This window comes from Rousettus aegyptiacus, unplaced genomic scaffold, assembly GCF_014176215.1.
Source record: "Rousettus aegyptiacus isolate mRouAeg1 unplaced genomic scaffold, mRouAeg1.p scaffold_m13_p_4, whole genome shotgun sequence".
Classification (NCBI taxonomy): Eukaryota; Metazoa; Chordata; class Mammalia; order Chiroptera; family Pteropodidae; genus Rousettus; species Rousettus aegyptiacus.
The window spans coordinates 110,809,336-110,835,508 of NW_023416307.1; the positions used below are offsets into that span (position 1 = coordinate 110,809,336).

The 26,173-nt window shown below is 34.8% G+C and overlaps 1 protein-coding gene across 7 annotated transcripts in view; it reads left to right on the forward strand.

Moving 5' to 3' along the window:
* The first annotated feature begins 218 nt into the window (after positions 1 to 218).
* The window catches only part of CFAP20DC (CFAP20 domain containing), a 214,337-nt gene continuing 188,382 nt past the window's right edge, over positions 219 to 26,173 (forward strand). For all 7 annotated transcript variants that reach the window (XM_036218854.1, XM_016131665.2, XM_036218849.1 and 4 more), the window contains exons 1-4: positions 219 to 622; positions 2,904 to 2,993; positions 5,276 to 5,369; positions 12,396 to 12,468. In XM_036218854.1, coding sequence (XP_036074747.1) covers positions 602 to 622; positions 2,904 to 2,993; positions 5,276 to 5,369; positions 12,396 to 12,468 — 278 coding nt within the window. In that variant the 5' untranslated portion in view covers positions 219 to 601. The remainder of the gene's footprint in view (positions 623 to 2,903; positions 2,994 to 5,275; positions 5,370 to 12,395; positions 12,469 to 26,173) is intronic.

Consider the following 26,173-nt stretch of genomic DNA (forward strand, 5'->3'; position numbering starts at 1 on the left):
TTAAGCTTTTTCACTGACACAGATCAGGCCTAAGCAGAGCGCGCGTCACAGGAGAGCGCGCGTCACAGACTGGGCGGTCCACTGTCTCTCGGAGACATCTTCAGTTGCCTGAGTAACGCGACGTCACCACGTAGCTTCACGTGCCCGTTGGCGCCTCGTGAGAGCCAATGGGCGCGGCCGGAATGTTGGCGCCGCTCAGCCCCGCCCTTTTCCGAACGGATTCTGGGGCGGTGCAAGGCCGTGCGGCAGCGGGAGCGCGCCCGCCTTTCCTAGGCCAGCGGGCCGTTGTAGGTGCAGCCGCGGCTGGGTGCCCCGTCACGTAGGTTACGCGCACAATCACTCCCCAGAGTTCGCCTGGAGCCCGCCCAGGCAGCTGCGCCCTCCTACTCTCAGGCACCCCGGAGGCGGGAGCCGAGATGTTGCAGGTCGGGCTCACGAGGTGGAGCTGACCTGGGGCTGAGAAGAGCCTGACCGAGCACGAAGCTCTTCCCTGCCCGTGGGGCTCTTAGATTCCTGCCCGCCGATTTTCAGCCGTCAGGGTCACGCTACTCGCTGGAAGCCCTGTACTCCGTGCCCCCTAAGCCCCGGGCCCCCTGCGGGAATGTTCAAAAATGAGTACCAGGTAACCCGAAACGGCTCTCCAACCTATATATAGCTTTCTTCTCCTGGGTAACTTAGCTCGTGTTCGGGGTGAAGACAAAGCTTCCCCCATAGCCTCATAATACGGTCTTTTTTTCGGGGTAAGAGGGAATTAATGGTCGAGTGGTCTTGACCCAAAAAAGAAAGAGGAAAGCAACTAACGTCTGGGCAGATGATTTTACTTTCTTCAGTCTCCAACTCAGTGCTTCTGAAGGTGGATGAATTGCCTGAGATTCTAATTGAAATGCAGATCTTGAACCCCAGACTCCTGAATCAGAATCTTGAGGGCAGGGCCCATAAATCTTAAGTTTTAGCAAGCGCCTTGGGTACTCACTGCTGAGGTACACCGGTATGTCAGAAGCTATGTATGTAGAAGAGAGTGAATGTATGAATGGGTCGAACCAAGAAAGACAAAAAGCTCTTTGACTATATGCTATTTTTTTCCCCCCAAAAGTGGAGGGTCAGCGATTCTCCAACACTGGAGTGTATTAGGATCGCTTGGGGGTACTTGTAAAAAATGCAAATTTCCTGATTCTCACCCCAGATCTAGTGAATCAGAATCCCTATAGATGAGGCTAGTTAATTTACCTATGTAAATCCAAAGATCACGGGAGGAAACGGATTCTGGGTCTTCCTCAGTCACCTTAAGTATCCTAGAGTGTCTTCATGCATGACCTGCTTTCCTTACCTCACTTGTCATCCCCTTGCTTTTCCTTTGCCCTAGTCTCCTGCCCGTAGCCTTCCCCACCTCTACCTTAAGTTACAATCAGTTTTGCATCCCTACTTCTGTTAGGATGAACAATTCATCCATGTGCCATCACTGTGCTGTCCCTGTGCCAGAACAGTCCCCCGCTGGTCTCCAACTCTGTTGCTTCTGCCTTTTCACCATGAAACACTACCTGACTTCTCCTGAGTTCCCTAGGAGTATTCTGCGCTTCTCTTCTATTCCAATTGTTAGAACAATTTTAGAGTGTTTCTCTCAATATAGGTAAAATATATTGTTATAAAAAAGCATGCGCCTACTGTGGGAAACTTTGAAAACAGGAGAAAGCAGAAGGAAAAGGGGAGAGCCAGTTTTCTGTCTCACCAGGTATAAGGATTTTTCTTAAAAAAAAAAAAGCTGCCTTAAATTTAAAATTTCATAGTGAAATATGATCTCACCCTAGAAGTTATAATTCTGTCCCATACACAGTTTGCACATAATACTATTAAAGAAGAAGAAATGAAATATCTTAACTTTAAGTAATTATGTGTTACAACTCAGAAGCAAAAGTATCTTTATATTATTGAGAAAAATTAAAAGCTGAAAATTCTTTACAAAAATCAGATTTTCTCATATGCTGGTTATAATTCAAACAGATCATAAAAAAACCATATTTAGTTTTTATTTCAGATTCTCAATTTATTGCAATAAATTCTTCCTCAGATATAATCATCTTGTTTAATTCCTTTCCTTTATGATGAAAGCTCTTGTTTTTACATAAGTATGTCCCTCCATGTTCTTCTCAGGCTTATAAAAGGGAACACATAGCATATCTGTAGATATGATTCTCTATTTTTCTTGTATAGATTTTATAGATCTTCAAATTAATTTGTATTAAATATATAAAAAGATCTCTTAGGAATGCTCAAAATAAGAATCATTGTCTCCTTCACTCCCTCTCAAAACATTTTTATTGACCAGTATTAAACTATTTGCCCTTTTTAAAAAATAATCATTGCTGGCCCTATTGATCTCTTGATATTTGCAAGGTATTGTGCTTGATGATTTATTTTTACTATCCTATGTAATTCAACAACCCGTTTTACAGATGAAGAATCAAGAGGTTAAGTAACTCCAGGGTCAGATAGTTAATAAATGGCAAAGCTGGTATTGGAGCTTGGGTCAGTATGACTAAAACGCTTGTAGCCAAAGATTATCAGAATATAGTCTGGATTGAATAGAATGTTTTATAAGCATGATCTACACATATCAAATAAATGAACCTCACACTGAGAGACTGTAATGTTTGTGTGGCACTATTTAATGTTTATCATGCATTAAAAAAAATTCCTTAAATCATTAATCAAGGTGACCCAAATCAGAACTACTGTGGCTTAGATATAATTAAGGTATAAAGTAAGAGCAATAACAGGGATAATGTTTCTTCCCAGAAACTGACAGATGCCTGGAACAATGGTTATATATTATGTGGTGGGCAGTATTTTCTCCTTAGCATTGTCTTTCACTTTAACTTAAATATTTCGTTTTTTTCATTTTCTAGGGAGGTGCATTTGTTGAAATCTTTAGTGCTCAGGGAAAAAATCCTGGAGCAAAATGGAAGATTCTTGGCAGTCCATCAGTGATTTGGAAAGTAAGTGTTAGAAATTAGAGCCGCCTAAATCCTGGAAAGAAATGAGAGTGACGATTCTAATAAAAAGGGGTTGATCAGATTTCAGAACTGGTTTTCCTGTTTATTCACTCCCACATCCTTTCATGACATTGGTGGCTGCAATCCTCCCAGATACCACTCCTTACTTGTTTAACACTTTGTCACATGGTTCATAGCCTTTGTATACCGAGTCCTGCTATTGTTTTAGGTGGCTTAAGGCTCTATGAGGAAAATCTCTCCATACCGTTCCTTAGCTTCTCAGTTTCTTGATTTCTTTATCTCTGATGACCTCTTCTACTCTACTTTAGCACCCATTCTCCTGTCACACTCTGTAGTTTATCACTACAAACTGTAGGGCCTCTGAAATTACTAAGTGAGACATTGAGACCTCTCTCTCCCACCCCATCTTTAGTTCTTAAGGCTGCTTGCCCAGTCACTCAATACATTTGTTCTTCAACCTAATTAAGATGCTTAGTCCATTGGCCATTCTAGTTTCCCCTGTGTTTAATTTATTTATGTGTCTATTTTCTCTGTCTTCACCACTTCTCTCTAGTCCAGAATCCATGGTCCATAATTTCAGTCACTTCCTGGTCAAGACCTTGAATGTCCTTGCTCCTTGTCTTTTCACCATGCCAGCCTAACAAATGCTAACCCTTCCTGAATCTCTAGTTATCTTTTATGAGCCTGTATCTGGGCATCTCAGTACCTTTGGAGAAAATAGCTATAGCTTCTCAGATCGTTAATACCATAATTCAACCTGTGTTCTCATAGTATCTAAAATAATTCTTTCTCCATTGTCTTGAGGTTTTCAACCACCAACTTCCTACCCCAAGCCCCACCTGTATCACACAGACCCTCTTCACTACCTCAGCTCACTGTCACTCCTGTATCCACCCCTATCTTTTCCTCTTCGCTCCTGTACAATTAAGAGAAAAATGCCTTTTTAGGGACCTTGTTTTATGGATAACTTTTAAAAACTACTTTTCATCGAGTGCTTACTGTTTGTCAAGCACAGAATTAAGTATATTACATGTGTTATGTAATCTATACAATAGCCTTTATGCCCATTTTATAGACAATAAAACTGAAACATGGAGAAAGGCTCCCCAGAGGAAATGACATTTGCTCTCGAAGAGCTAACTAGGCACTGAGTAGGGTTGGTGGGGGGAAGAGCATTTCAAGCAAAGGGAAAAGCATGTACCAAGTCCTTGTGTCAGAAGAGAGCTTAGAATTTTTAAGAAACTGCAAGAAGGCTAAGGCTAGGATGCAGAGAGAAGGGAGAGTACAAGACAGGAGATGAGGTTTGAAAAACTGGGTAGGGACCAGACTACACAGGAGCTTATGGACTATGTTGAAGATTTTGGTAAGCTGTTGAAAGGTTTTAATTTGTGTACAGATGGAATAAGTAATACACTTAGTGTGTGTATGTTCATTTTAATTACGTGAGAGATGCTATTGTGATGAATATAATAACAAATTCAAATGTTACTTAATTCTTAGAAGCCATTAAATGCATTTCTCAACATACAAAAAGTAAAAGTGGGAGGATCTGTGAAATATTTTAATATAAAAGGGGGATTTATACTCAAAGATTTGGAATTTGCTTTAAGATAAAAACAAAAATAACCATTTACATCACCTTTTTGACTCATGGAAATTGGACTCTCATGTGTTAGAAAGATAGCCAGGTTTGCTCCATTTTGTTTTATTTCTGTTTTTCTGACCTTAATTTTTTAGGTCACCTTAATTGTAACACTTTAATTTGTACTTTTTTTTAAAGAAATGATATAGAGCTTCAAGTTAGAACACTATTCAATAAAAAGCAATGATTAATTCTGTATGAGCCATGGCCAGAAACCAAGGAATTTCCAAACTGGATACAACCTAGGTTAGATGATTTATTGTACTGTCAAGGGAGAGATGTTCAGCCTATGATATTAGACAGACATACGTAGATTAAAGGAGAGGAAGGGGAAATAAACTCTGAAAACTGTAAATTAGTAACTTGGGAATCCCTAGACTTAGAGAACTTCTTACTCTTTGAAGAAAGAGTGTCTTGACATTATAGGGTATTTGCCAAGTGCCTTAGCGTGGGTTCTTTATTCCAAGTAAGTCTCAGGGTTAAGAATACCATCAAGGCCTGAGCCTCCTTTTAAGTCATTTGAATCTGGGACTTTTTTCCTATGGGTTTGCAGCTCTAATTTTATAATAGGAGACAAATGCAATATGCTTCACTTACCACTGTTTTCATTATTGTTCTATAGGAGTTTGATAAAGAAGTTAAAAGTTTTGTGTTTGTCCTGGAAGGCAGCAGCCAAACAAACAAAATTCAGTTACCAAAAGAGAATAAGCAAATCCGTAAGTAAGATTTTTAATATTGAATCTTAACATTTGATACTTAAAACTATACTTTTAAGTCTCGTACACAGGCATTAGTTTGACTTTTTACTGGCATCGTTGACATGAAGTAATAGGATTTTTCTTTTTTTTAATTTAGAAAGGAACTTTATGCCAGGCTTTTTAAAAATATATATTCTGCTTTGCTATTTACTAGAAATCTAGCAGTATTTTAATGAAGATTTAGAAGATTATTTAATAGCTATTAATTATAATAGTAATGGTATTTATTGAGCACTTCCTGTGTGACTATGACTTTCTCAGAATTTCACATTTATTAACTCTTTAATCCTCACAAGAGCTCTTTTATAAAAGAGCATACTGAGGTTGCTTCCTCATCAAGAAATCAGGTAGTTAAGAGTAAGCTTTAAAGTAAAGTCAGGAGTTCATAAATTATATGAAATTAATTAGTGAGAAAAAATTATGTAGAATACTAAAGAAGGCAATATTCAGTGATATATCAGCATACATACAGTTACAAATATTAATAAGTATAGATATTAATGTGTTCTAACAAAAGCCCGAAGAGTAGATTTCAATTCTTATTTACTTTAGCAATTAGGATCACCATTTTAAAGCAAAAGGACCTCTGAGAAATATCTAAATTTAGGATCAAAAGCCCACTTATTGGCAGAACTGGAGTTAAATATCAAGGCTCTGCCACCAAATAAGGCTTTGAGTAAATCCACATAATCTAAGAAATATAATTTTTCAAAAATTTTAATCATATTTTTTATTGACTTTGTCATATGCTTTAACTACAGATTTTAGGCAGTTTAGCAAATACAAATAGCTAGTTATTTTTTACATTCATTATTTACTTATTTCTTCACTGAGAACAATTGTTGAATACTACCTGTGTAACAGGTACTATAAAAAGGCCTGTTCTTGGTACCTGATTTTCTCATTTTAATTCAATTTCCTAAACTCCCAAAGGGTCTGAGCTTTATCTACCATTTCAAGCTACTACATGGATATTTTAGATTTCTGAGATATAAACCAAGCCATAAAAATTGTAGATGGAAGATGATTAATTTTAAAATGGTTTGCCAGTATTTCTTTCGAAAATAAAATAGGAAACAAAACCTCAAAGAAAAGGAATAATCATTGTTAAAATATTTTTTTATTAATTTACTACAATTTTAAAACCATGATTTCCTCATAGTTCCTGGTTGTTTTTTTTTTTAATAGAAGTTTTTTTCATTTCTGCAAAAATGTGTATGTATAAATGAGGTGAACAAAGATGACCCAGGGAAACATGCCTGAAACTGTAGGTTATTCTTCTTACAGGAGACATGGTTCATCTTTTGTAAGGATATTGCCTTTGTAAGATAAATACATTTTATTTGCAGAAACATGATTTTTCTTTGTTTTTTTTTTCTTTTCTTGGTCTGTAAGTCCATGTAATGTCCTTAGCACCCATGTACATGATCATGTCATTGACAGAACCAAATCACTTCTAGTAACCTTTCTCAGTTCCCTCTGAAATATATTTCTCCTCTACCAAAGGCTCATTGACTAAAGACAAGCTTCCCTTTTCTACTTTCATCTAAGATTTTTTTTTAGACATAAAAAAAATAATAATGTCTTATAATTGCTTTTTAAATGGAAAGATGATAGTTTTAATTGGAAGAAACAGAATAATCCTTTAATGTATTTCTTGTACAATGCCCCATAATTAAAAATTAATCTAGCTCTTCTGTAGCATGTGCAGCATTGTAACAAATGAAACAGTTAATACAGGCTACCCGGTACTAATGCCTTTAAGATTTATTATTTGTAATTTTTGATAACAGAACTTTATAGTTATTTTCACTTGTATAAAATGACCTGTGTGAAGGTGTTATGATTAATTTAAATTTACTGGCATGCCTTGAACAGAGAATTGGCTTTCAATGAACATTTCTAAAGTTAGTCCAGTTTCTATTTTATATTTCTACTTTAAGAATAAACATCCACTTTATTTATGCAAACTTGACATTAGGTACCCCATATGTGTCTCCTAGAATATTAGGTACTTATGAAGAAAGTTTAGTAATGAAATTAAGTATATTTACCTTTTCACTTTAAATAGTAGTATTTCTGAATTACATTTGGGCATCTCTAAATATGTCAAAGGTTTTTGTTTGTTTGTTTGTTTACTCAGCATCTTATCAAATAAAGGAAAGTGATACTGATTATTAGATTGTGTACTTCTCCAGTGCAGGAATCTTACATCATCTATTGTACTCCTGACTTAATGTATTGTTTATAGTTGGTGTTTAATAAATTTGCTCAATTTGCCACATTAAGAAACTACAATAATTTAGGTTATAATTTTGCTCAATTTGCCACATTAAGAAACTACAATAATTTAGGTTATAATTTCTAATTATAACCAGCTGGCCTTGATAGTGAGATTTGAGTAAATCATTAGCAAGATAAATAAATAAATCCATGCCTGGAATGTGATATACAGAGTTGCTTATATGAAAAGCAGCTCTGTTGCATGTAAATATTGATCGTTTAGATGGTATGCTTCAGGACTTTCTATTTGAGGCTTATCTTTGAAACCATTGTTTTCTCTGTCTGTGATATCTGAATCCAATTATATGTCTCTCAGGATCAGCATCCCTGAAGCTTTATGTTGCTCTTAAGTTTCAGCTGCTCTGGAGGATGAGGTCATCTTTATGAGGTTACCCTCAGGTCTCCCCCTGCCCCCACTTCAGTTTGGACTTCACCACTCTAGTGATAGTGCTATTGTCAAAGTCATTAGTCATCTTTGTATTCCTGAATTCATTGGCCAGTTCTCCACCCTCCTTTTGCTTGACATATCAGCATTTCACAAAGTTGACACCCACCTCCTTGATACTTCTTCCTTCATCTTCCAGGATGCACACACTCCTAGTTTTATTTCTATTTCACTGATCTTTCTTCTTAGTTTCCTTTCATAGTTCTTCCTCTCTCCCCAACTCAACTTAGTTCTTGACCTTCTGTCTATGTTTACTCCCTTGGTTATCGGCTCTAGTCTCTTGGCTTTAAATACCATCTCCGTTGTACTCTAGCTTAAATGTCCAACTCAGACTTCTTTTCCAAACTCCAGACTTGTATTTTCAGTTGCTTACTTGACATTTCAACTTCGACAGCTTTAGCCTAGAAATTCCTCCTCCTGCAGACAGCTCCATCTCAGTTGTTAGCAATTTTTCTGCAATTGCTCAAACCAAAAACTCTTAAATCAGTCTGATTTTTCTTTTTATTTTGTCTATCAGAAGATCTTGTTGGTTCTATATTTAAATTAGATTCAGAGTCTGACTACTAATTCTTGCCACTTCCATTGCTACCACTCTGGTCCAGGCCACCATATCTCGTGCTTGGAGTGTTGCAGTAGTCTTTTAACTGGCTCCCCTGTTTCTGACATGCCTCCCATTGTCAATTTAGAGGCTAGAGCAATATTTTTAAATGTAAGGCACTCCTCTGCTGAAAATGCTCCATTGCTATCTGAGTGAAAACCAAAGATCTCTAGGACTCTGCAGTATCTGGTGCCCTCTTAACTTTCTGACCTTATCTTCTATTACTCTTTCCCTTATTCACTCTGCTGCAATCATACAGCTCTCCTTGCTATTTTTAAACACAGTCTGGTACTGTATCATCTTAGCATCTGTGCACAAGCTATACCTTCTACCTAGAGCTTGTTTTTCCCAGCTACATGGTTCACATTCTCCCCTTCAGGCCTTTACTAAAATGCCATCTTTTCAACGAGGGCCCATGGTGACCTGTGCTTTAGATCCTTTCCACACTTTCATTCCCTTTTGCCATATTCTTCTTTTTCGAATAGTTCATATCACCATTTATTCATTATGTGTGTTTTTTTAAATTGTTTTTCTCACCATCATCAGAAAGTAAGTTCCATTACCAAAGAAATTTAGCCTATTTTGTTCACCTAGAACAGTGCCTGCAACATAGTTGACACCCAGTGAATTTTTATTGAATAAATTAATGAATATATGAGTGGCTTCTCATTGATTTTAGGATGATCTATATAGTCTTTACATGTCCTTCAAGGCCCCAGATGATTGAGTTTCTAGCTATTTGCCAGACTTATCCCCTGCTGCTTTTCCCCTTCTGTCTCTCCTACCTGCCCTTTAGGCCTTTAAATTCACCTAATCTGCTATGGCCTTCTTCACCACATGATGGAGTATTCCCTCTCCCTATAAAATTTGTTCCTCTCTCCTACCCCCATCTTCCTTGCTCAGTCAACCCCTGCCTATTCTTACCAGCTGAATCTTAATGTTTTTTCTTCACGAAAACCTTCAGTCATCATCCTCTTCCTTCCAAGGATGTAAGATGATATGCTTTCATAGCACCCTGGCCGCCTTCTTCATGGAACTAGAATGTAAAGTCCAAGAGAGCAGAGACCATGTCTGTCTTATTCACTATAAAAACTTCAGCACTGAATCTTGCATGTAGTAGATGCTCAGTAAGTCTTTATTGAATAATAGATAAACTTTAATCCATATGAATAATCCTGTGAGTTGCAAATCTAAATTATGAACCTAGTTTACACATGAAAAGTCGAAGGGCCTAAACACGTTTTCTAATTTGCCCAAGGGATTTGGAATAACCTGTAATGAAGGCATAACCATTTCCTGTCTTCTGTGTTGAAGTGGAAAAGGTGAACCGTAATGTGCTGTTTGTGCCAGGGCTGTGATAAGAACCAGGAAATAACTTCCATCATGATTTATCGGGACACTTGTAAAGGATGACTATATTGTGATCTAGTCCTAACTCTTTGGAAAATATAACACTTGTAAAATGTATATGGGGTGTGCAACTATCATTTTCTATAATGAAATAACTATAAAACTACTGTTTAAACATCTAATGGTGTTTTACCAGTTAAATGTGTTTTAAAATATTCAAAAGAAAAACGGATCTGACCCCTTAAAAATGAAGCTAGTTTGTCTTAGGCAGAAACCAGATTATAAAACTGCAGAAACCTGCATATTTCAGTAAAAATACCATTTATGAATTTTGTGAATTCAATGGGCATTTTTTGACTAACAGTATTTCCACATTCAGCAATACTTACAGTGATTTTAAATATAATGTAGACATGAAGAGTCAGTTTAAATTGGCTAGGCCACTGGAAAAATATTTCTATAGAGTTTATTTAGCTTTTCTGGCACACAGGATCAGTGTATGTCAAAAGTTATTAAAGTACTTTTTTCTTTGTCAGATTATCACCATATGGTATTGTCATACTTCTTTTAATCTTAGAAATGAAGCTTTTTGGAAACCAGGGCTTCTGTATGTGAGAAGGTTGAATTATAAAAGTTTCTTTTTTTGAGGGCAAGTGTCTTTCATATCTAAAAATATTCATACAAAAATGCCCTATATTTGTAGCTCTCTGTGTTCAAACAGAACAGTACTGATTTGTGACATAAATTAGGGACCTTTTGTAAACTGATTTTATTTATCCTAGTGCTCTCTTGGTTCTATTTACAGAGGCCATTGTGTAATGGAAAAATACTATGGGATCAATTAATGAAAGATGCAAGAGAGAGATTAATGATGGTTTATTTAATTTGGCCTCATTTTGGTACCTTACCTTTAGTTTTGTAGTACAGGACCGTGGTTGACTCACTGGCTTTTCCCATAAATGTGGTAGAATCTGATTCCTAGAGACTTATCTAAGGTCAGAGCCTGTTACTCACTATTTTCATTATATTGTTCTCTGGAGCAGTTTATAAGCTTAGTGCTTCAAGCAAAAGTTATTCTTGTATGTTTTATTTAAAAATATTAAGCATGTTTGATCGAATATGTTTATTGTTTAGAATCTAAATTTCAGGTATAATATAGGAGCTGTTTAACTCATTCAGGAACGTTGTGAAAGTTTACCAAAGAAATTATAAATCAGAAGGTCTTCATGTAGACTATTCAGACATGTATTATTACTTTAAAATACTTAAATTTGTTAAACCTACTAAGGTGGAATAAATAGAAAATAATATGCATTTTAGACCAGTTACTTTCTTTTATTCATGTGTTGGCTTGTAGTATTATATTTATAGGAGAGGTTCATAGGTAAATCAAGACATCTCCATTTCCTACTCAAAGTCCCATGTCGGGAAAAAAGTTTCTGAAAAAAAATATGTTTTGGGAGGAAATGCTACTAAAACATTTATTAAGAACATCATAATTGAGAGACCAAGCAAAATTCTAAAACCTAGGAGGAAAGGGATTAGGTGAATGGGTCTGAAGAACTAATACAAAATCTATTTTCAAAGCATTCGTAGACTTCTCCTATCAAAAGAACCATAGGGATTGGTTTTTCTCCAAATATTTTTAATCCAGATGAAACTGGTGATGAAGAATAAAAGTTATTAGTTCTTAATATGTGAGCATTAACTTAATTGAAAGTGTGTTAAATTAGCAAAAGGTAGTATAAATGAAAATATATTCCTCCATCTGTCTCAATGTGGACACTGTATTTAAAACCATATAAACTAGATATGGCTCATGAAACCTTCAGTTGTAGTTGTTATAATTAGAATTGTTTTTCTTGATCTATTGAGTTTTTTATTAAGTTGTTTAGTATGGTTAAAACTGTCAGTGAATAAAAAGAATTGCCACATGCTTTTATGGCCTTCTTGATGGGAATCACTAGTTCAATTTTATGTGTCACTATTGAATGCATTTCTCTGTGTACATTCTCTCACAACCTAATAAAAATAGTAAATAACGTTTTTTTTTAATATTTATAAAAATTTCACCAAGCCCACAGATGGGACTTTAAAAGGCAACATTTATTGTTAGAGTTTGATTTGATTTTCATCAATATTTTGCTCTTATAATGAGGTTATAACTCATAGTAGTGCTATTACAGTTCTATATATTTTTGAAATGCTAAGAGCTTAAGCTTATTGATGGTATGTGATTGTCTTTTTTTATATGCACATATAAATGGTTTGGACATATGAATGCATATTTTCCCCCTTCTCATTCTAGTTGGACTGATCCAGAGGTTTCTGGTACTTCAGATTTACATACCCCTGGGACAAGACTTCTCCACTGAATTGCTGTAAGATATATAGAATTTCTTTCAATGGTTTATGTGTATTAGACATTTGATCAATTGAAGCAATATGAATATTATTAATTATGAGTGGCAGGTTTTGCATTAAAGAGCAATGACTTACCAAGTTGACACAAAGTAATTAAACTAATTTAATTGTATTTCTTAGGTATCACTGTAGTCTACAGAAAGGCAGCAAATTTCATCTGTTTAAGAAAATATCAAAGGGTTGTGAATTTTGCAGTAAACAGCCTATAGCTTGAAGAAATAAATAATCCAAAACTTTGAGATATTGATTCAAATGAGGGGTGATGTTATGTTGTATACTATCTGCTATTCAAAACTATCTTTGGTTTAAAATTGGTTGAAATACCTCATTTTATTGTTGTTTAGTTTAGAAATATTGGTCCTTTCTGTTTACATAGATAGCTTAGAATATATTTGTTTTAAATGAACAGATTGATTAGCAGTAATGAGAATATACAACTTTTACTCAGTTATACTGTTAGTTGTCTGAGATGATTCTGAGAATGGAGACATTTTATTTTTATACTCATATAGAATTGAATATTGTTTAAGATTTAATTAACAAATATATATACTTTTGCTACAACATTACATTAAGGTATGCTATTTTCTAACTTTTCTTTGTAATTAATAGCTGTCCAGGGTTAAGCTTATGTTCTTATTTTCCCTGCTGATATAAATGACTTTACCTATCAATGAAAGTAATTTTGTACTAGTTACAGTGATATACACTAAAAGAAAGGAAGAGCTTCATTCATAAAATGGGAATAACATAAATTTGTTATATTATTTAAATTCATTCATTTATCTGTGTATTTGAACTAGAATATTAACAATTTGTACATATGTTGGTAAAACATGAGTTTTAACTGATAATGTACTATCTTGTTTTCTTGAGTGATAAAGCATAAATGGAACAATTTATACCTTTGTTTGTTCAACTTTAAACCTCAGCAAACTTCTAAGATTTTCTATTATTGGCAAGCCTTAGTCACCAGGATTCTTTAAAATAGTCCTTATAGTAATACGACCAAAATATTACTTGATGCTCTTGTGTATCTTTTTCTGGTTCTGCAGAAAGAGCATTTTCAAGACTCTAAAGACATTCTAAATGTACAGAGTACCATATAAAACTTTATTTTCAATGTAAGGGAAATGGTTTCCTACCAAATGGAAGAAGGCAAATTATATTTTATTTTTAAGCTTGTTAAGTTCCTTACATAGAAATCCAGTTCAGCCTCTCTTAGTCTCCTGATCTCTACCACTTATACTTTGAGATTCTTCAGAAGCAGTGGTGGGGTGCTGGTGGGTTGCCTTTTGATCAAAGCTGTGCAAGATGCTTGGCTGAACCTTTTGCTGATGAGCATTCTTTTTCTATGCGAAATTAAGCTTTATTTGTGCTCCCAGACACTTGAGCTTTTCACTCTAGTCTAAGCAGTATACTGTTTTAACAAATTTAATGATAATTAAAGCTTTAATTACTGAGAAATTAATAGGTATCTTAGGTTTAACTTTGTCTTAGCAAGAGAGCAGCTGTTATAAGTAAGCCTGACTGCCCCTTTGTTACCCTGCTATTGATGCTGTTGGCCTATCTAAGGATGGGAAAGTATTTTCAGGAGTGATGGTATTAATGGTTAGATTTTGAATTCAGTTAACTGTAATCATAGCTTCTCTTGTTTTCATATCCACATGGACAAACATTTGGATTTTCCAAATGGTTTTAGTTTTATAGTTTTAGCAAGATAAATATCTTTAAACAAAAGGTCAAAATTATATTTTATAGACAAAAGACATTCTCTGTCCTGACATTGTGAATTTATCAGATTATAAGAAAATATATTAACTCTGCATTTAAATTTGTTGCTAATAGATAATTAAAATATTTTGCTGTGTTAAGAAGTAATAATAGAGACCATTTTTTTACAAGGAAGGAAGAATAACAAATATAGATTTTCTAACTATGGCTCTTTTTCCTTTTTCTTAAATAAAAGGGCTTTCTTTTACTACTCTTAGTGTTTTACTGTGTATCTAACAGCATAACTTCAGGCTATTTTAAATATTACATTTCTCTCACAAGCTTGAAAAGTCACACAGAAAGATATCTGGCTTCTAAAATTTTCCATTGTCAGAGTGGAAGAGGCATGTTATTTTCCAAAGATATGTTCACACATCAAGAGGTTTTCCTAAGTGGAGTCTGCCAGCTGGTTTATGAATTTAATAATACTTTCTTCAACATCTTCCTGTGTCTCTCATATCCATTGAATGGTTATACTGCTCAGAGGGAGATCATATATCTATGGGTTAGGGGATGCCTTGGAACCAATGACAGCTGACTGAAGAATCACTCATTCAGGAAGTCAACAAATTATTGAATTCCGATTATTATTAGGCAGTGAGTTAAGAATGGCAAGTCAATATAGCTTGAATCTGTACACTTCTTCTTACCATCATTGCTACTGTCTTAGTCCCAAACCACCAACATCACATTTTCCTTTATCTATTGTTAGAGCCTCCCAGTGGACTTACCAGATTCTTTCTTGTCCTTTTCTGATCAAGCCTTCACATTGTAGCTAGAGTGATCTTTCCAAAAAAAAAAAAAAAAAACAACTCTAATTCACATTAGACTGAACAAAGGTAAACTCCCTTATCCTTGATTCTCCTATGTACTCTGGTCTCTTATCTCTCGTATCTCGTCTCATAGCATTCTGCCCTGTGCTCACCATTTGTCAGCCACAGTGGCTCCTTTCAAGCCACATTGTCTTTCCTTTCCTCACACACCAGGTAAGGTCTCTTCTTAGGTTTCTATGCACAAGCAGTTTATATCCCCATTTCTTTGCCTTACTAACTCCTACTCAGCTTTCTCATTGTAGCTCGTGTTCCTTCTTCAGAAAGGCCTTCTTTGATTTCCCTCAACTAAATGAGTTTCAGATGCTCTTTTATAACATGCTCTTTTCCTTCATTACAACGATACCAGTTTTTAATTATATATTTACTTGATCATCTGTCTTTTGGGGTAGACTTTGAGTTCCATGAGGACAGGAACCCTTTCTGTCTACCCAGCATAGTGTCCCAGCACCTAACAATGCCTGGCACAAAAGCTCTGAGATCTGGTTGAGTATGCAGGAGTAGACAAATGAACTGAAATGAATAAACAAGACATAGCCTCTATTCTCATCTAATTTACCCTGGGGTGAAAGATTAGTTAATACAGCGTGATAAATATTTTGATGACATAAGAGCAAGACCTATGGGGAACATGTCAAGTGTAAGGTAAAAGTAAGTGCATAGGCTCGGAACTGGACAGATCCAGTGTCAAATCCTGTTTTTACCTCTGTGGCACTTTGGGCAAAATTACCTAACTCACCTCACATATGGGGTGAGAATGGTAATACGTGTCTTACAGGTGTGTCATGAGAATTCAATGAGAAAATTAACATAAAGTATAATACTAACATTTACTAAGCACTTACTGTATACTGACATTGATCTAAACACTTTGTTTTAGCTCAGTTAATCCTTGAAACAAGTCTGGATGCTAATCATAATTATTGCCTGTTTTACCATTGAGGAAACTGAAGTCCAGAAAGATTAAGGAATTTGCCAGTGATTACAGCTCTACTAACACTTAGATCCAGGATTCAGACTTATGGTCTAAATCTAGAACTTGTGCTCTGCACCACCATTCCATGCTGCCATACTTGTAAATATTGTTATTTTTCTATCTAACTATACATAGTGGGGTTATTTTATTTGAATCTTGGTACAAGATGAAAGTGCTAAGCCTTCTGCATCTTTCTTAGGGGCTTCCCATAAAATTGTTATCGTTATAGTTCCATGAAGGAAAAGTCTTTCTTTCTGAAGATATTCCTGTTTCTGTCTTTACCCTTTGGAGAGATAAAGATTTGAGAGTTACAGGAAGATTTTTACCCAAATCTTTTTTGTTTTAGTATTTTAGGTCTCAAATGTGATAACACATACTTTTTTTGAAAAATCAGATCTTAGAAATAACTTTACTTCTTCCATATTTATTATTTTGGTCTATACCTAGGTCTTTTTTTTAACATCTAAAAATTACATCATTCTAAATCCTGCACCTGTGGGTAAGATGCCTTCAGAACTTTATAACCCGACCACCAATTATCCAGACACATTACATTTACACATAGAGCAAAAGGAATATTTACTGTACTAACACATAGTATTTCTAGCAATACAGTAATGGAATTCTTTCATATTTCTTTTGGTGTCAACCCACAAAAGAAAATCCCCTTTCTTGCTTTTTACAAATAAACCCTGTGTTATGACTTGCTTATGTCTTAGTATTAGTTGCAATTTTTATTTCCAAAGTATTTCAGTGTACATGTGTCTCGTTGTTTGACCTAAGGTTAAGTGAAATGATACACAACAGATTTTAAAGAATTCTTTCATTTTGTGATCTCATTCATACTGCATCATCATGGCCGTGGGAAGCCAGCAGTTCCCCTGTGTGGGTTGTTAGGTGTTTTGGAGCCTTGGGGCAGACATCTGGTACACGGGAGGAACACTGTGAACCAGAGCTCTTGGAAAAGAATCAACCACATCTTGAAATAGAAATCCATTTCACTGTATCTGATGACTTTGGACTATTACAATTTTTGACAGGAATGGTTTTTAGTTTACTGAATATCGTTGATTTGCATTAATTCCTTTTTCCTAGTTTTGTCCTTATCTGGATGAATTCTGCAAAAGATTTTGTAATGTTAATGCTTTTAGAGAATTGACATTTTTCCTCTTTTCACTCAGCTCAACCAGTGTTTTTTCAATATATGGGATGAAAACACTATGAAAGCTGGTGGTGGGCATCACGTGTTATTTGGAGAGGTCTGGATTCTTAGCCTACAGAGACTATGGAATATTATTACCAGAAGATTTCACATTTTGAATCCTTAACTATTTGGAATACTACTTGCATTTGAAATCTAATAAGGTGAATTCTTAAAAAAAGATAGACTCCTAAAAGCATCACTAGTCCTTACATATTTTAACTGATCCTTTGTGACAGTCTGAATTTGAAGCATGAATAGAGTTTAATGATTTTAACCTAGAATTCAATCTATTTATGATGCTCATTCCACAGCTTTTGTTTCATCCTTTTGCTCTGTCCTTAGTTGTATGTATGCCTTTGGGCCAGACCCTTAAATTCTGTCTCAGTTGCCTCTTTAGTAAATGGTAATGTGACCTTTTTTCTTTTATTTTAATTGCCAGAGTTAATTGGTCATACTGGATATTTTTCTAAGAAATTTTAGGAGGTTTAAGTCTATGTGGATCTCAGAGCTTCTTTTTTTTTTTTTTTACTATTTATATAAAATGGAAAATTGAAACATACCCATTCTACAAAACTAAGCTTTAGTGTCAAGGTAATTTAGTGGAAGTTATTCTTACATCACCTTTTCTGAATTGTTACTAGCGAGCTAGACAGAGGCCAGAAGAAAAATTTAATAGAAGTTTCAGTTTTCTACCCTATTGAATTTTGCTTCTGCGATCTCTTCTTTAGTGACATTGGAGACAATAAACTCCTTTGAAATCTTAAATCAAGGAAAATGAATATGAACAGCTGCAGACTTGTTCTTTCACATGTTATTTGTCTCCTTCAGCCATTTTAAAGCTATCAGAGTTGAGAGAATACCTAAATTTGATATCTTCAGGTCAAAATGACATTGGTGAGAGTTTTTGAGATTGTGTCCATGTAACCAAGCACAATTCTTCCTGTGGAAAATTTACTTTCTTTTTAGTTATTTTAATGCCTTCCTTTGGAGAAAATAGTGGTTGCTGTGTAGCTCTTAAATTATTTGTAAAAAAGTTATCTACGTGCAAAGTATTATATTATCCAATGAAATCATTTATGTTACTGAGTGAATACCTCTCTAAACTATATGTTTAGAGCTAAGCCAAAGTGGTCAGTGGTTGTGCTTTTTCAAAGTAGAAGTATTGTATACTAAACTGGTAACAACATTACAGGTTTCATTAGCATTTTGAATGCATCTCATGGCTAATTCCAACTTCTATTTTTTCTTTTTAAAATCATCAGTATTTAAATCTCATTATTTTAATTATATCCAATTAAATGTACTTGCATAATCAGTATATTTTGTTACACGCATTAGTAAAAAGCACTTTAAAATGCTTTGCATACTGACTTTCATAATATATTAAATTTGCATGCCTTAAAATAGGTTTTCTGTGGAAGTTTTAGTTAACATGTGGTAGGTATATAAATCAGATGCCATATTCTTTGTCTACTAAATAAATGTTTTTGGAGAAATCTTTTCTTCGTTGTTCTTAATTTGGCTTATTTTTCTTTTCTAAATTATTTTAAAAATACTCTTTAGATAACCTAGATACGTGTTGAAAGGTAAAATACTAGCAAAAAAATTGCACATATGGAAATATTTGAAAGTGTTCTTACTCTGTAAAATTATAATAAAGGCCATAAAATTTTTTTAAGTATTGTTCAATTAAATAATTGCCATATTCATCATCAGGGCACAAGTCAAGGTCCTGTGATGGCTTAGATTATAGTCCTGGGAGTCGCTGGCTCTGCCATGTGTTAGCTTGATGAACCAGGGAAAGTTGCAGAATCCGTTGTGTATCATGGCCTCATCTGTAGGTATAAATAGATATTTCTACCTATTTGGTAATTATGAGGATTAAATTATGTAAAGCAAAATAACTCTACAGTAAATATTAATTTATAATTTTTACATCTCAATATAGATAAGAGTGCAGGGATATTTAATGTTTAAATTGTTCTTCTGAACATTTTAAGACAAGTTGAGCTTGTCGCTTTTCCTTGTGAAATGTTCATGGTATTCATCCCTGAAGAGAGGTGGAAAAGCAGCTTTTCCTTGGGGGCTTGCTTGACTTTTGACTCATGCAGGTTCTCTATCTGGAAGGAAGTAATCAACATAAACAGGAAAAGAGAAATGACTCCCATATTTGGATATGGATGCTCGCAATTTATTTAAAAGACAACTGTAGGAACTTTTGGTATCAGAGTCTCAGTAGTGAAAGGTGACCAGGCCAATTGTACTGAAGAAACAAGACCTGGGAAAAATAAATAAAGCAGGTAGACTTCCAGTGATTTAGAGTATAAGAAACAGGACTTTGTTGTTTTCCACTGTCCATTTTTTCCTAACAGGGATGATTGAAGATAACTCACAGAAAATCACACATCTTCCAAATGCTCCTCCTCCTTTGCTATGGCAAGGTTGGGAGGATTTGTGGGGTTTTTTGATGCCATTGATATGTAACTCACTTTTTAATGGCAGAAGAAATGTTTCCTCTAGTTTAGTTCTCCTTCCCTCTCACTATATTTTGTTTTTATTCTGGCAGAATAATTATTTTAATTATTCAAAATAAAAATAATTTTAAACATCTAAAAATAGAATATAGTCTATATGTTATAGCACCTATATAGTCCCCATTATAGAATTTATAATTAGGACATTTTCATTAATGGAGAACTATAGTACTATTTAATAGGAAGGGAAAAATCCTACTGGGCAATTAAAATATATCATGGAACTTTATGCAGTCATTTAAGTTGTTCAGTAATAATACCAGAAGAAGCCCCCTATGGGGAGAGCTGGTATCTCTAGCATTCCTGAAATTTGTAATTTTTTCCCATAAATTATAAGAGTTCTTATTTGGGTGTACAGATATTTTAAATTCTTTATTTGAACTCACAGAAATGACTTTGGTGGGATGAAATCTATGTAGTAAATCACAAGTATATCCTATAATAGTACTTATACATAAGTCTTTTATGACATTTATCACATAATGGGTTTATTGTTTATCTCCACAACCAACTCTTTACCCTCACTAAGCCATGAGATTTCCAGGGGCCAATGCATTTGTATCCCAATGAGGTATCACTGACCTTTGAATTTCTAAGCTCCATTTGTAAAAGACATTGCCCAAATGCTACAGTAGGCAGCAGCAGTGTTAAGTGGAATTTAGGTTTTCACAGAGACCTAACATAGTAGCTGGCACATGGCACATTATCAGTAAATGTTCATTTCCTCCTTTCAGCAATTTCTAATTCTTTGCATTGTAGACTCCTTTAAGTCAATTTCAGTTTGTTGTGTGGTTTCTTTCATGAGAAGAAGTGAAGCTATGGGTGATTTAAAATTGGTAACATGGTGATACTCACATTTAGAATTTCCGTTCATAGAAATGGAGTTTTGGAGCTAGCTGGAAAGAACATTTAAAATTATCTAATCCATTGGTTTTTATACAGTCCTGAGTGACTTTTGTACTTCAAACAGAACAGTTCATCCTCCCTTTTTTTCAATTTTACATGCATTATGAGATGAAAATGTTTATATGTTTCATATTCAAGAGGATGCCATTGCTCCCTCGAAAAGCTGAAATGAACTGATAAAATTCAACCCTCTTTTTAAAACTGGGTGGTAACATATAGTCAAATAAAGCTGGCATTGCAGGTTTTAACTACTTAAATTCCCTGTTGCCAGGAATCCTAACAATGGTTTAATTTTAAGCTTTATATTTTGGTCTTAGGCAGCCTAGGCTAATGGGCAAAACCATCAGATTTGCTGCAGATAAAATAGATAAAATAGACTTTAAAATAAAAAAGGTAAAGAAAGATACCGCAGAACCACAAATACATGGAGATTAAACAACATGCTACTAAAAGATTACTGGGTCAGTGAAGAGATAAAAAGATCGAGAGATACATAGAAACGAATGATAATGATATTACAACATATCAAAACTTTTGGGACATGGCAGAAGTGGTCAGAAGAAGAAAGCCTATCTCGAAAAACAAGAATGAGCCCAAATAAACAACCTAATGCTTCATCTTTAAAAACTAGAAAAGGAAGAACAAATGGAACCTAAAGTTAGCCGAAGGAAAGAATCAACATTAGAGCAGAATTAAATGAAATTTAAAACAAAAATAATAGAAAAAATAGATGCAACAAAGAGCTGGTTCTTTGAGAAGGTTAATAAAATTGATAAGCCACTTGCTAGACTCACTCAAAAAAAAAAAAGAGAAAGGACACAAAATTAGGGATGAAAGAGGAAAAATTATGACATACTGCAGAAATACAAAGCATTATACAACAATACTATGAAAAAGTATATAACACCAAATTTAATCACCTAGAAGAAATGGACCAGTACTTAGAAAGATATAACCTTCCTAGACTGAATCAAGAAGAACTGGAAAATCCAAATAGACCCATCAGCAGTATAGAAATTGAATCAAAAACCTACCAAAAGTAAAAGTCCAGGACCAAATGGCTTTACCAGTGAATTCTACCAAACATTCAAAGTTTTAATGCTTATTCTTCTCAAACTCTTCCAAAAAATCAGAGGAGGTAATACTTCCTAAGTCGTTTTATAAGGCCATTATCACCCTGATACAAAAACCTGGTAAAGAAAACACACAAAAAGGAAACTACATATCAATCTCTCTCATGAATGCAGATGCAAAAATCTTAAATAAGATACTAGTGAACCGAATGCAGCAACGTGTTAAAAGGATTATACACCACGATCAAGTGGGCTTCATCCCAAGGGTACAGGGATGGTTCAACATACACAAATCAATTAATGTGATACAACACATAAATTCAAAAATAAGAACCATATGATCATATCAGTAGTTGCAGAAAAAGCCTTTGACAAGATACAGCACCTATTTATGATCAAAATACTTAAAAAAGATCAGTATAGAAGGAAAGTACCTTAAAATCCATATATGAAAAACCCTCAACTAACATTATACTTAATGGTGAAAAACTAAAAACCTTCCCTCTAAGATCAGGAACAAGGCAAGGCTGCCCACTATCACCACTATTATTCAATATAACATTGGAGGTCCTAATGACTGCATTCAGGCAAGAGGAGGATACAAAAGACATCCAAATAGGAAACAGAGAAGTCAAACTCACTATTTCCAAATGACATGATTATATTGAAAACCCTAAAGACTCCACAAGAACACTACTAGAAACAATAAGCAAATACAATAAAGTTTCTGGATACAAAATCAACATCCAAAAATCCATAGCGTCCCTATACTCTAATAATGAAGTATCAGAAAAAGAAGTGGAAAAAATAATTCCTATTGCAATTGCAGGAAAAAGAATAAAATACCTAGGAACAAATCTAATGAAATATGTGGAGGACCTATATGATGAAAGCTATAAGACCCTATTAAAAGAAATCAAAGAAGATACAAAGAAATGAAAAGATATTCTATGTTCTTGGATTGGAAAAATCAACATAGTTAATATGACCATATCACCTAAAGCATTATACAGATTTAATGCAATCCCCATCAAAATCTTATCAACATTTTTTAAAGAAATAGAACAAAAAGTCATCAGATTTGTATGGAAGCACAAAAGACCCCAAATCGCCAAAGCCATCCTGAGAGAAAAGAAATGGGCTGGAGGCATCACTCTGCCCAACTTCAAATTATACTACAAAGTGAGAGTAATCAGAACGGCATGGTATTGGCAGCAAAACAGACACACAAACCAATGGAACAGAATCAAAAGTCCAGAAGTAAACCCATGTTTATGTGTGCAAATAATTCTCAACAAAAGAGCCAAAAACATACAATGGAGAAAGGAAAGCCTCTTCAATAAATGGTGCTGGGAAAACTGGAAAGCCACCTGCAAAAGAATGAAACTAGACTGTTTTCTATCACCACACACCATAATTAACTCAAAATGGATTAAGGTCGTGAATGTAAGACCTGAAACCATAAAACGCATAGAAGAAAACATAGGAACTAAACTCAAGGATCTTGGACTTAAAGAGGATTTTATGAATTTAACCTCAAAAGCAAGGAAAGTAAAAGCTAAAATCAATGGAACTGCATCAAACTAAAAAGCTAATGCACAGCAAAAGAACCCAACAATGTAAACTAACAACCACCCAAATGGGAAAATATATTTATAGGCAATGCCTCCAATAAGCGCCTAATATCCAAAATATACAAAGAACTCATACAACTTAATAACCAAAAAAATTTTTCAATTAAAAAATGGGCAGAGGACCTGTACAGACACTTCTCCCAAGAAGATGTACAAATAGCCAACAAACATGAAAGGACGCTCAACATTGCTAGCTATTAGGGAAATGCAAATCAAAACCACAATGAGATACCATCTCACACCCGTTAGAATAGCTGTTATCAACAGGACAAGTAATAACAAGTGTTGCAGAGGATGTGGAGAAAAAGGAACCCTCATATACCTGCTGGAAGGACTACAAATTAATACAGCCACTATGGAAAACCATGTGGAGGTTCTTCCGAAAACTAATAATTGATCTAACATATGATCTAGCAATTCTTCTACTGAGTAGTTACCCCCCAAACCTGAAAATATACATCTGAAAAGACATTTGCACACCAGTGTACATAGCAGTATTATTCATGGTGGCCAGAACATGGAAGCAACCAGAATGTCCTACAATAGATGATTGGATGGATGATTGGATAAAGAAACTGTGGTACTTACATACAATGGAATGTTACTTAGCCATAAGAAGAGTTGAAATACTGCCATTTGCAACAACATAGATGGACCTTGAGATAAATATGCTAAGTGAAATAAGCCAAACCAAAAACGTCAAAAACCACATAATGTCACTTATATGTGGGATATAAACCTAAAAGCAACAAACAAAGATGACAAACAGAGACTCATGGACATGGACAATAGACTAGTGGTTACCAAAGGGGAGGGGGGATGGGGGTGGAGGAGGTAGATGGAGTAAAAGGGGTTAAATATGTGGTGACAAAGAAATCTAACTATGGGAGTTGAACATGCAATGTGTGTGTGTGTGTGTGTGTGTGTGTCTTACTATTGAATTGACACTTGAAACTTACTGGATTTCATTAACCAATGTTACCAATGTTACCATAATAAAAGGAAGGGAAGAAGGGAGGGAGGGAGACTGGACTGGCTCTCAGATGAAAACCGATTATAAGCCCCTAATAGAACTCCCAAAGAACTTTAATTAAAACCAAGTGGTCTGCCCTTTTTTATTGTGATTTACATTAGTGATTTACATTTTATACTTTAAAAGTTATAAATTTTAAAAATATTTTTTAAATAAATTTTTTGAAACAATGACAGGGATCTGAAGTTCTCAGTATAGTTGGAGGTTGGTTGCATTTGTTAGCAGTAAGTAGGAACAGCTGTTCTGTTTCTATACATAGTTATTACCATTCTTTAAGGTTAAATGCCATTGATTGTAACTTGGAATATAAAATATTTCAGCATTATTTAAAACCATATGTGACTGTTGATATGCCATAAACATAGTGACTTATAATCAAAGTACAAATTCACTATATTATATAAATTGATGTATTAGAATAAATTTTAAAAAGTTTTAGCAGCTCAATGTTCTTATTATTATAGGGAATTTACATATCTTATCCAACTCTCTATTTTTGTAGGAAAAAATCCTGAGACTCAGAAAAGGAAAATGACATTCCTTAGGAAACACAGTTTCTTACAAGCAAAGCCAAGACTAAAATCTGGGACTCCTGGCTCTATAGTATCTTTTCTTGATATCTTTGCTGACTTTTAGTGCTTGAGCTGGAAAGAGGTGAAAATGTAGCATGATTTGTGATCATGGTTTCTGACACTTTTTCAAAGTGAAGTTATTTCTGAAGTGCTTTGGACTCTCAGTTGCAGAAAGTTAATTCTGTTACCATAATCCAGATTTCTACTCCCCACCATCACTCCTTACCCTATAACAATTACCAGAAATAAGTTAAATCCTTTATTTGGGTGAAGATTAGTGAGGTAAAACAAAACAAAACATCTACTTCTTTTAAGGATTGTTTGGTTGATAGGGGCCAAAATCTATTTAAAATATGTCAAGTAAAAAGATAAGTATTGGAAGAATATGAAGAGATCTTATAGAGCTCAACTGCAGAAGCTGATACAGGACTCTGGAGAGCTGACAGTTATCAGCAGCTTCTCTTTTCTGGCAGTTACTCTCCTATCTCTCATTCTGTGTAAGTCTGCTTTGTTTTCTGTTTCATCCTACAGATCTGCTTTCTCTGACTGCTTGTCATTGTGAATGTGGGCAAATATGGCTGCCAGTGCATCCCTCCATGACACTATAACTCCAATATCCATCACTATCCTACCAGGTTCATTCTGTGTATCTTCCAGTTCAAAGATTTAACAGAGTAGTTAGGATTTGTCCTTGGCTTACCATTACCTTTGAGCTAATTTACTCCATCTTTGGTTTTGGCTTCAGAGGTGTAAGCTGGAACAGATTCCCTGACAAGTATGGGCAGGGCCGGAAAATGAACTGATATACTCACTGCACTGCAATTTGAGTATGTATACTTAACACCTGCCAATAACCTGTACAGATATTCCTGAGACCCTCTAGTGGCATTCAGGAATAAAAAGTAGACAAAATTTTTTATTAAAGTTATATCTGCTTTGGTGCCACTCTTGTCCTAGTTCATATACTTTATTTTCCTGAAATTCTAATGTTATCTCAATGGTACTTTATAAACTTTCTTAGTTAATCAAGGTGGGCTCTGCTTTGTGTAGTCTCTTAAGGACCAAGCCACAGTTCTTTACTGCTTTCATAGCTAAATAATAACAGGTTACTGAACATGCATAGCATG